Source organism: Lepidochelys kempii, chromosome 2 (assembly GCF_965140265.1).
Source record: "Lepidochelys kempii isolate rLepKem1 chromosome 2, rLepKem1.hap2, whole genome shotgun sequence".
Taxonomy (NCBI): domain Eukaryota; kingdom Metazoa; phylum Chordata; order Testudines; family Cheloniidae; genus Lepidochelys; species Lepidochelys kempii.
In genome coordinates, this window is record NC_133257.1 from 4114993 (window position 1) to 4123791 (window position 8799).

The 8799-nt window shown below is 58.4% G+C and overlaps 2 protein-coding genes across 2 annotated transcripts; one reads left to right on the plus strand and one right to left on the minus strand.

Moving 5' to 3' along the window:
- Positions 1-4732: 4732 nt before the first annotated feature.
- On the minus strand, positions 4733-5957 carry LOC140905830 (heat shock protein 30C-like). Its single transcript, XM_073329328.1, has one exon. It carries the CDS (start codon positions 5780-5782, stop codon positions 5120-5122), a length of 663 nt encoding a protein of 220 aa, XP_073185429.1. The 5' UTR covers positions 5783-5957; the 3' UTR covers positions 4733-5119.
- A 206-nt stretch (positions 5958-6163) lies between these two features.
- Positions 6164-7676, plus strand: LOC140906295 (heat shock protein 30C-like). Its single transcript, XM_073329952.1, has one exon. It carries the CDS (start codon positions 6764-6766, stop codon positions 7424-7426), a length of 663 nt encoding a protein of 220 aa, XP_073186053.1. The 5' UTR covers positions 6164-6763; the 3' UTR covers positions 7427-7676.
- Positions 7677-8799: the final 1123 nt, after the last annotated feature.

Here is an 8799-nt window from a genome sequence, read left to right on the forward strand (position 1 = left end):
TTGCCATTTTGTCACTTACCTGAAGCTTCCTGCCTCTCAGACTAGAGCAGGGGTTTCCAACCTTTTTACACCAAAGATCACTTTTTGAATTTAAGGGCAACCCAGGATCTACCCTGCCCTGCCCCTTCCCTAAAGCCCTGCCCCTCTCACTCTATCCCCCCCTCTCTGTCGCTCGCTCTCCCCCACCCTCACTCACTTTCACTAGCTGGGGTTGGGGTTTGGGAGGGGGTGTGGGCTTTAGGCTGGGGCTGAGCTGGGGGTGGGGGTGCAAGCTCTGGGAGGGAGTTTTGGTGCAGGAGGGGGCCCTGGGCTGGGGCAGCGTGTTGGGAGTGCAGGAGGAGCATGCTGGCGCTGGGGGGAAGGTGCAGGAGGGGGTATGGGGTGTGGCCTCGTGCCGGGCAGCATTTACCTCTGGTGGCTCCTGGTTGGTGGTGTAGTGTGGCTGCCGCTAAGGCAGGCTCCTGCCTACACCCCCCCCATGCTGCTCCTGGAAGAAGCCAACACACCCCTGGAGGCGGGGGCACATGGCTTTGTGTGCTGTCCCTCTCTGTAAGCACCGTCCCCGCAGCTCCCATTGGCCACAGCTCCCTGTTCCCAGCCAATAGGAGCTGTGGGGGTGGTGCTTGCAGGCAGGAGTAGTGCATGGAGGGAGACCCCCCTGCTCCTGGGGGCCCTGCTGGCTGCTTCTGGGAGCAGCATGGGGCTGGGGCAGGCAGGGAGCCTGTCTTAGCGGCAGCCATGCTGCACCGCCAGAGAACGCGATCGACTGGGAGATCCTCTAGGATCAACCACCACTGGGCTAGAGGGTCCAGCATTCACAGAAGCAGAGGGTGCTGACCCCTATATCCCTGAGGGTATGTCTATACTTGAGCACATGAGGCTTGGGCTAAGAGGGTGTTTAATTGTGGTGTAGACGTTTGGTCTGGAGCCTGAGCTCTGGGACCCTCCCCGCTTGCAGGGCCCCAGCTGGAGCCTGAATGTCTACACTACAATTAAACAGCCCCTTAGCCTGTTGAATGGCCATGTAGACATTCCCTAAGCGATGGATAATGAAGGGTCTTCTCCCCGTATAGTCTGGTAGCCCTTTGAAATGTAGTCGGTTGAAGCGTATCCCCAGACAAAGTTAGTCTCTTTCGGTTGGTTTGATCATGGTGTTTACTGTAGACCAGGGATTCTCAAACCGGGGGTCGGGACCCCTCAGGGGCTCGTGAGGTTATTACATGGGGGGGGCACAAGCTGTCACCCTCCACCCCAACCCCCACTTTGTCTCAGCATTTATAATGGTGTTAAATGTATTAAAAAGTGTGTTTAGTTGATAAGGGGGTTGGTCTCACTCAGCGGCTTGCTATGTGAAAGGGGTCACCAGTACAATAGTTGGAGAACGGCTGCTGTAGATGTACTTTCCGTGTCTCTGGCTTACGAACTTGACCCTGGCAGACTTGTACATCCACATTCCCTTGTCTAGGACAAACCTGTTTGTTCATGCTACTCAGATTGCTCCGTCGGACCACATGTTAGGAACCTGTTTCCAGCACGCGTACATACCTCTTTACACACAGCTGCTGGAACTGGGGGTGCTGGGGGTGCAGCAGCACCCTCTGGCTTGAAGTGGTTTCCAGCGTATCCAGGGTTTACAGTTTGGCTCAGTGGCTGTCAGCCCCCCATCACACAGTGGGTCTAATGACCAACATGTCGCCACTTCTCATATGACACCTTATGAGGCACGGTTTGGCTAAATATTCTGACAACACTGTGTTGGGTGAGCCCTTTGCCACTTGGCTGTTATGGTCACAGGTTCCTGTTTGACTCTTCACTGTTTACAACACGCTCAGCCACGGGAAAGTAAAATCGCTTTCCTTATTGTGTTTTGCCTCCTCCTGTTCCATGTGGGGTGGAGGTGGCCACGGGGGGTTCTGTGCTTGGGGAGCTGGTGTAGATGCGCATGTGCCTTGTGGGGATGAGACCGCTGGTCCGTTGGGGCTCTGTGTGCACCCCAGACCACATGCTCTTGAACAAGGACAGAAAGGGTGGAACGGCCTCAACCCTCCCTCTGTTTTATCGCCCATGGCAGTGAGCTAGAACTTGGGGAGCGTCCGATCCGCTGGTACTTCCACGTAGCCATCAACCTGCCCCCTTTCCCTCAGGAAGTGCCTCAGATTCACAGTGAGGCCCAACCCTGACCGGAACAGGGTTCTGCCCTTCAGATACTGCGTGGCATGGAAAGTATTCACCAAACCAGTATGCCTGGTTGTGCATGTAAGGAGGTAGAAAATCCATCTCTAGTTGACTTGCTGGTCAGAGGCAGGTCCCAGCCGGAGACCACAACTAAAGGGCTAGCCTGTGTTCTCTCCCTCTTCTCCTAAGCAGGGCTCATCATGATCCATCCCTGATCGGCAGGAGCATACCTCCCAGAGGCCGGGTTCTAGCCTCTCCAATCGATGGCAAATTACCGAAAATTAAATCCAGCAACAGTGTGTGCGTGTCTGGGATTTAGGCCGCATGCTGGTGTGTACATACATGACACCGCTTGCCAGACCACAGGTGGCTCTTACTGTGTGCTTCCCATGCACGTCACACGAACAAGAGCATCAGAGGCCCACCTCAAACCCTGTGAAAGCTCATGTAGTGGCTAGAACCAGTGAACGTACAAAAGGGAGGCCGTTCTTATCCCTGCCTTCCGTGCTGATCCTTGTCACAGACCCCACAGGGACTGGTTGGGATGCCCATCAAAACCAGCATTTTAACTCTCAAGGTCCATCATGTAGCAATATCGGCATGTCACGCACTCATACAGCCAAATTCTATCTTCTCACATCCGATGGGATCAAAATTCCTCAAGAACCTCTTCCGTACCTATCTGCTGGTTACTTTCCAGTCGCCTAGATCAGAATCCACACTGTAACAGGGAACGGCTACTTGCCCCACAGCACTGTGGTTCTCTGGGATGTCGTAGTCCATGTGGCTCCCCCAACCCGGCCTCCATTTGGAGACCTTGGCAACACGGGATTTGAATTGTGAAGGAACGGAGGGAGGTCTGTCCACCCCGTCTTTCTGCCCTCTTGTGGGAGCAGGAGGAGGCACAGAGGGCATGTGTGGCCTGGACGGACACCGCTATCACACTCAGTGGCGGATTAGCCACTGGGCCAACAGGACCCAGGCCCAGGGACCCCAGCCAATTGGGGGGCCCTGGAAAAATGGGCACGCCCTGACCTGCTCCACCCGCCTGGCACTCCTGTTGGGGAGGGGTCGGGGATTGTCCCTCTCTACCTGCCTGCCCCTCCTGCCAGGAAGCGGGGTCTGGGTCCTGAGGCCAGTGTTCCTGCTGGGGATCAGGGGAAACCCCTATGCCCTAACCCCACTCCCCAGCAGGAGTGGGGGCGGGGAGGGGCCCTCACTCAGATCTCAGGCCTGTAGCCGTCACCTTTCTCTGGGAGGGCAATCACGCTCCTCTCCCTCCACACCAGGACTTTTGACTGTAATTTCCTCTTGCAACTCACTGTGATCAACTGAGCAAGGCATAGTTCAGCACTTGATGTCCTGTCTCCGCCGGGGCTATGACCGGGTGATCCTGTGCCCAGCCAGGCTTCATAAAGGAAAGGATTTATTCAGAACGAAAACATGAAGAGAAAGCCTGCCTGTCTTAGCATGTGTCACCCATCTTCTGCAGGGAGCCCCTGGCAGGGGTCCATCCCTCAACCTTTCAGCGGAGTCTGACCCCTTGGCTAAAGTCTCATGTCACTGCTTGGACCAAGTGAGAATAACCCCCCACCCGCCTCAACCCGCTATCATAGGTTGCCCACTTTATACAATTCTCCAAACTTTATCTGCTGGGCCTCTTGAACCCAGTCCAAACCAGCATATACAATTCACCCAGGGGCTGGCAATTCTGCTGCCTTGGTGACCCATCTAGCCATCTGGGGTAAGTATTGTCTAGTGCTGTTAGTTCATCCACCCCACCCACCCGTCCACGTCACTGCTCTGTCTCCTTTCAAGAAGTTAACCCTTTCCGACCCAGCAGGTAACAGACAACAAAAGGGGAAACTGAGTCAGGCCCCTGAACATACGTTCATGAAAATGAATGAGACGTTTCCCAGTTCGGCACAACAGCTGTTCAGAAACACCCATAGCTAATGAGCACCAGGCTCATGAACCCCCCATCTACAGTGGGATCTGCAATGCCCACACCATCTCAAAGAGCCACTGTTGCTGTAGGGTAAGTGACCTTTCCAGCCACTACCAGATGGGGTTATAGTGGGACAGCCAAAAAAATTCCACCCCTTCCTTCCCTCATGCGTCCCTCTTGATGCACCTGGCCTCAGGGCGGCGGAATGCGACAGGTAGGTTGCACGGGGGGGAAGAGTGAGGAAGTCCCGTATACTCCCTGCTCTCGTCCCTTCTCTGAGCCAATTTTTTAAGCTCCTAGCTGTAGGGCTCCTGCTTTACTCCTTGTAGTTATTTCCCTTTACGCTCCAGGGCACAGCCCGCGGGTGGAGGGGGCAGCTGAAGAAGGATGCAGAACAGTAACTCCTCTTTGCTTCTCAAACCCTCTCTCACCAACTGTGCTGCTAAGTCACACTCTCTGCTGCGCCAGCAGCCCTTGCCCCTGCTCCCGTGAGCTACGAAATGGACCTGTCCTCCAGCATGGGCAATATCGAACAGGTCACTGCCTCTCCCGCCCCCACCCAAGCCCATGGTGTTCAGTTTGGAAGTTGGACTGAAAAGGGTGACAATAGAAGAGGCCGAAGAGATGGGTTTATTTGCAGCAGTTACACAGACAAACAGCACACAGCAACCCAGCTGCTATTTACAGTTCTGAAATTAATATTTTTCACAGTAACGACTGTAATGTTATGAATGTCAGACACCAATGATGAGCAACCAGGGAGGGTTTCACATTCATGTCTCACAGAGTGAATCACATGGAGTAAATCAGACGTGCTGGACCTAGGGGGACAGCTCCACCCCCTGGCGTGAAGGGGTTTCCAGCATGTACAGGGGGTTATGGTTTGATTCAATGGCTCTTAATACCACCACTCTACAAATGGTTCCAACGCTGCTGGAATAAACGGTGAAAGGCCTGGCCGGGAAGTCCCATAGCTATGAGACTCTGTTGTTGGTTTCAGGAATCTCTGGGGCTGGACCCCTCAGTCCCTCCTCCTGTCTCCACCTCGCTGCTCCCCGGCTCCTTTCCCTCCGTGGCCAGGTTCCCTTCTCCTGCCTTCACGCCCTGGCAGACGCCGATGGGAACGGCTCTCCCTCCGGCAGCTGGCAGGGCCAGAGGCGGCGCCTCGATGCAGAGCTGCCCGTCCTGGGACAGGGAGCAGAGCAGGGCCTGCACGTTCACGGCTTCCGGCAGGAGCGTTTCTCGGCGGATCTCTCTGTACTCGCGGGAGCAGACTCCAGCCTCCGACTCCCTTTTCCTCTCCCGCTTCCCCGTCACCGTCAGCTTCCTCCCGGCCAGTCTCACCGTCAGCTCGGCTGGGGAGAAGCCGCTCACGTCCATGGAGAGCTGGTACTTCTCCTTCCCCGGCGCCTGGGACCCGGGCTCCTTCCCAGCACCCTCGGCCAGGGAGCGGCCGCTCGGCCTTGGCGTCGCCCTCCCCCGGCCTCCCCCGCGGAGAAGGGGGGAAGCCAGCAGGAGGGAGCGTCTCATTCGCTCCATCCCCGCCAGGGCCGTCGGCATGTCCCCCACCAGCCGGCCCAAGAGGCTGGGGGGACCCGGCCCCACGAGGCTGGACACGGGGCCACAGCTCCGCCACAGCCACCCTGGGAGCGGGAGCATCCTGCCCGGGGCCGGGCGCCGCGGGGCCGAGCTCAGCTGCCGGGACGACGCTGCTGCTGCTGGAGCCGCCTCTGCCGGGCTCCCTGCCGGGCTGCGGCGGCCCCAGCGCCGCCCTTTATACCGCGCCGGGCGCTCCGGGAACCTGCCGGGCCGGCTGGGGGCGGGGCCTGGCTCGGCTGGGGGCGGGGCGAGCAGTTTCTGGCAGCCGCCCGCGGGCGGAGCTGCCGGGCTGGGCTTTGCTGGATCCTTCCCGACCCCGCTGCGGCAGGGAGGGAGCGGGCGGGTCTCAGCGCCGGGGGCAGAGGCTGGAGCCCGGGGGGTGGCAGAGGCTGGAGACGGGGCGGGGGGGGGGGGGGGTTGTTACATATTTAGTCTCGTTTCAGGAATTGTCAGCGTTTCACTAACGCTCCCCCAGCGATTGATGGGGAAGGACGGGACCCATTCCCTGAACCGCACTCACGGGAGGGATCGGAGTGACTCCCCTGGGGCTGCTGGTGTGAACAGGTTCGGGACGCAGCCCGCCTTTGGGACCGGAGACGAGTCTCTCTTGTTGTTTATTACACGTGCGCTGCGGGGGCGTTTGCCAATCTCACGTGTCTGCGCCACAAATCAACTGTCCCCCCCCAGCCCAGACACCGGCCAGGGAACGGTCACCTCGGCGGTACCGCCCGGCCAAGCCTGTGCCCCGGCGCTGAGACCCGCCCGCTCCCTCCCTGCCGCAGCGGGGTCGGGAAGGATCCAGCAAAGCCCAGCCCGGCAGCTCCGCCCGCGGGCGGCTGCCGGAAACTGCTCGCCCCGCCCCCAGCCGAGCCAGGCCCCGCCCCCAGCCGGCCCGGCAGGTTCCCGGAGCGCCCGGCGCGGTATAAAGGGCGGCGCTGGGGCCGCCGCAGCCCGGCAGGGAGCCCGGCAGAGGCGGCTCCAGCAGCAGCAGCGTCGTCCCGGCAGCTGAGCTCGGCCCCGCGGCGCCCGGCCCCGGGCAGGATGCTCCCGCTCCCAGGGTGGCTGTGGCGGAGCTGTGGCCCCGTGTCCAGCCTCGTGGGGCCGGGTCCCCCCAGCCTCTTGGGCCGGCTGGTGGGGGACATGCCGACGGCCCTGGCGGGGATGGAGCGAATGAGACGCTCCCTCCTGCTGGCTTCCCCCCTTCTCCGCGGGGGAGGCCGGGGGAGGGCGACGCCAAGGCCGAGCGGCCGCTCCCTGGCCGAGGGTGCTGGGAAGGAGCCCGGGTCCCAGGCGCCGGGGAAGGAGAAGTACCAGCTCTCCATGGACGTGAGCGGCTTCTCCCCAGCCGAGCTGACGGTGAGACTGGCCGGGAGGAAGCTGACGGTGACGGGGAAGCGGGAGAGGAAAAGGGAGTCGGAGGCTGGAGTCTGCTCCCGCGAGTACAGAGAGATCCGCCGAGAAACGCTCCTGCCGGAAGCCGTGAACGTGCAGGCCCTGCTCTGCTCCCTGTCCCAGGACGGGCAGCTCTGCATCGAGGCGCCGCCTCTGGCCCTGCCAGCTGCCGGAGGGAGAGCCGTTCCCATCGGCGTCTGCCAGGGCGTGAAGGCAGGAGAAGGGAACCTGGCCACGGAGGGAAAGGAGCCGGGGAGCAGCGAGGTGGAGACAGGAGGAGGGACTGAGGGGTCCAGCCCCAGAGATTCCTGAAACCAGCCACCGACTCCTGTAGCCCTGGGACTCTGGTCCATTGACTTTACTCAGCCCAGCTAGTGAGGCTGTTGTAATTGATGTGAATACTTCTGAGCCTGTTCCTGGGCTTTGTCTCTACTCTGCTCACTAACAATTTGTGTGTCTGAGGAAGGTGTCAGTTGCTCTGTGACTGCATGCGGCTGTGGAGCACAGTTGGTGTTTAGAATTTTTTACCTTGTTACTTTAACTAAACTCTTTACTGTAAATACATGGTGGTGCCTGAATTCTGTTTTCTGTGTGATCTCGTCCTACTTTTGCATGTGGTTCAGTTTTCCCCCATGGTGTAGAATTCATTTTCAACCTAACTTCCAAACAGCAGGAAGGAGGATGCGAGACCTGGTCAGGTGTTGAGAGCCATGGGTTGGATGGGCTGGCTAGAGGAGCAAGTCAGGCCCCTCTCTTCTCCAAGAGGCTGCCAGGGAGCAGGATATTTGCTTGGGGGGGCAGGTGTGGATTGGGAAACAAATAACTATATTTGTAAAGCACACATTGCCTGCCTCCTCCACCAGAGAGCCCGGGGCCTTGCACTGCATAAGGAAATAACTGTGATGGGGCTGGAGTAGAAGTACATGCTCTAGGTTTTGTTTTGTGTACAGCAGCTGACCCACGGCCACAGTATAAGTCAGACATGTTTTGGAAGGAGGGAAGGGCCTTACAGCAGCAGCCAATGGTACCCTGCCCCAGGAGTTCTCAGGCAGGGGGTCCTGCTTTGCTATGTGGATAGAGAGGCCCAGAGAAGGGCAAGAACTGCATTGCTACAGGTCTGCAGTGACGTAGTTTTTAAAAAGTGCTTTTTAAAATTGGGAGAGAAGGACAGAGAATTGTGGAGGAAGGAGTTGTCGATGGTGAAGCAAGCTTGGGGCAGGGCCATCTGCCAGCCACAAGGCTGTCTGTCCCAGCTGGAAGGCTCCTTCCCTACTGGGAGGCCAGATTCTCCAGCTCTCCAAGCACACTGTGGGCCTGATACAGATAACAGCAGCTGGGATGAAAACAATGGTGTCAGTTTAAGAAACCCCCCAAACCCGGCTATGTTCCTACAGGGTGTTGATCCAAACCACTCCCAGCTTTGCCCTTGTGGAGTCTTATGCTAGCAACATGTAGATCTATGCAGCCTGGATGGATCCCCTCTCAAGCTTCTCTTCCCAGACCCAAGCCTCTTGGTGAAAGCAGTTTAAAAGGCAAGGGTAAGAGTTTATATGAAGGGGACACGGCTGGTCCTTGGCAAAGGACAGGGTTACAGATCTAGTAAGTCAGGTGCAATGGTTTGCAAGTCGAGAGGCAAAGCTGGCCTTTGAAAAGCTGTCTGGCCCTTTAAGGCCCTACTAGGGAGT

What these genes read in the sequence shown, in the direction of transcription:
- LOC140906295 (XM_073329952.1), top strand. Translation starts at nt 6,764, where the DNA reads ATGCTCCCGCTCCCAGGGTGGCTGTGGCGGAGCTGTGGCCCCGTGTCC.
- LOC140905830 (XM_073329328.1), bottom strand. Translation starts at nt 5,782, where the DNA reads ATGCTCCCGCTCCCAGGGTGGCTGTGGCGGAGCTGTGGCCCCGTGTCC.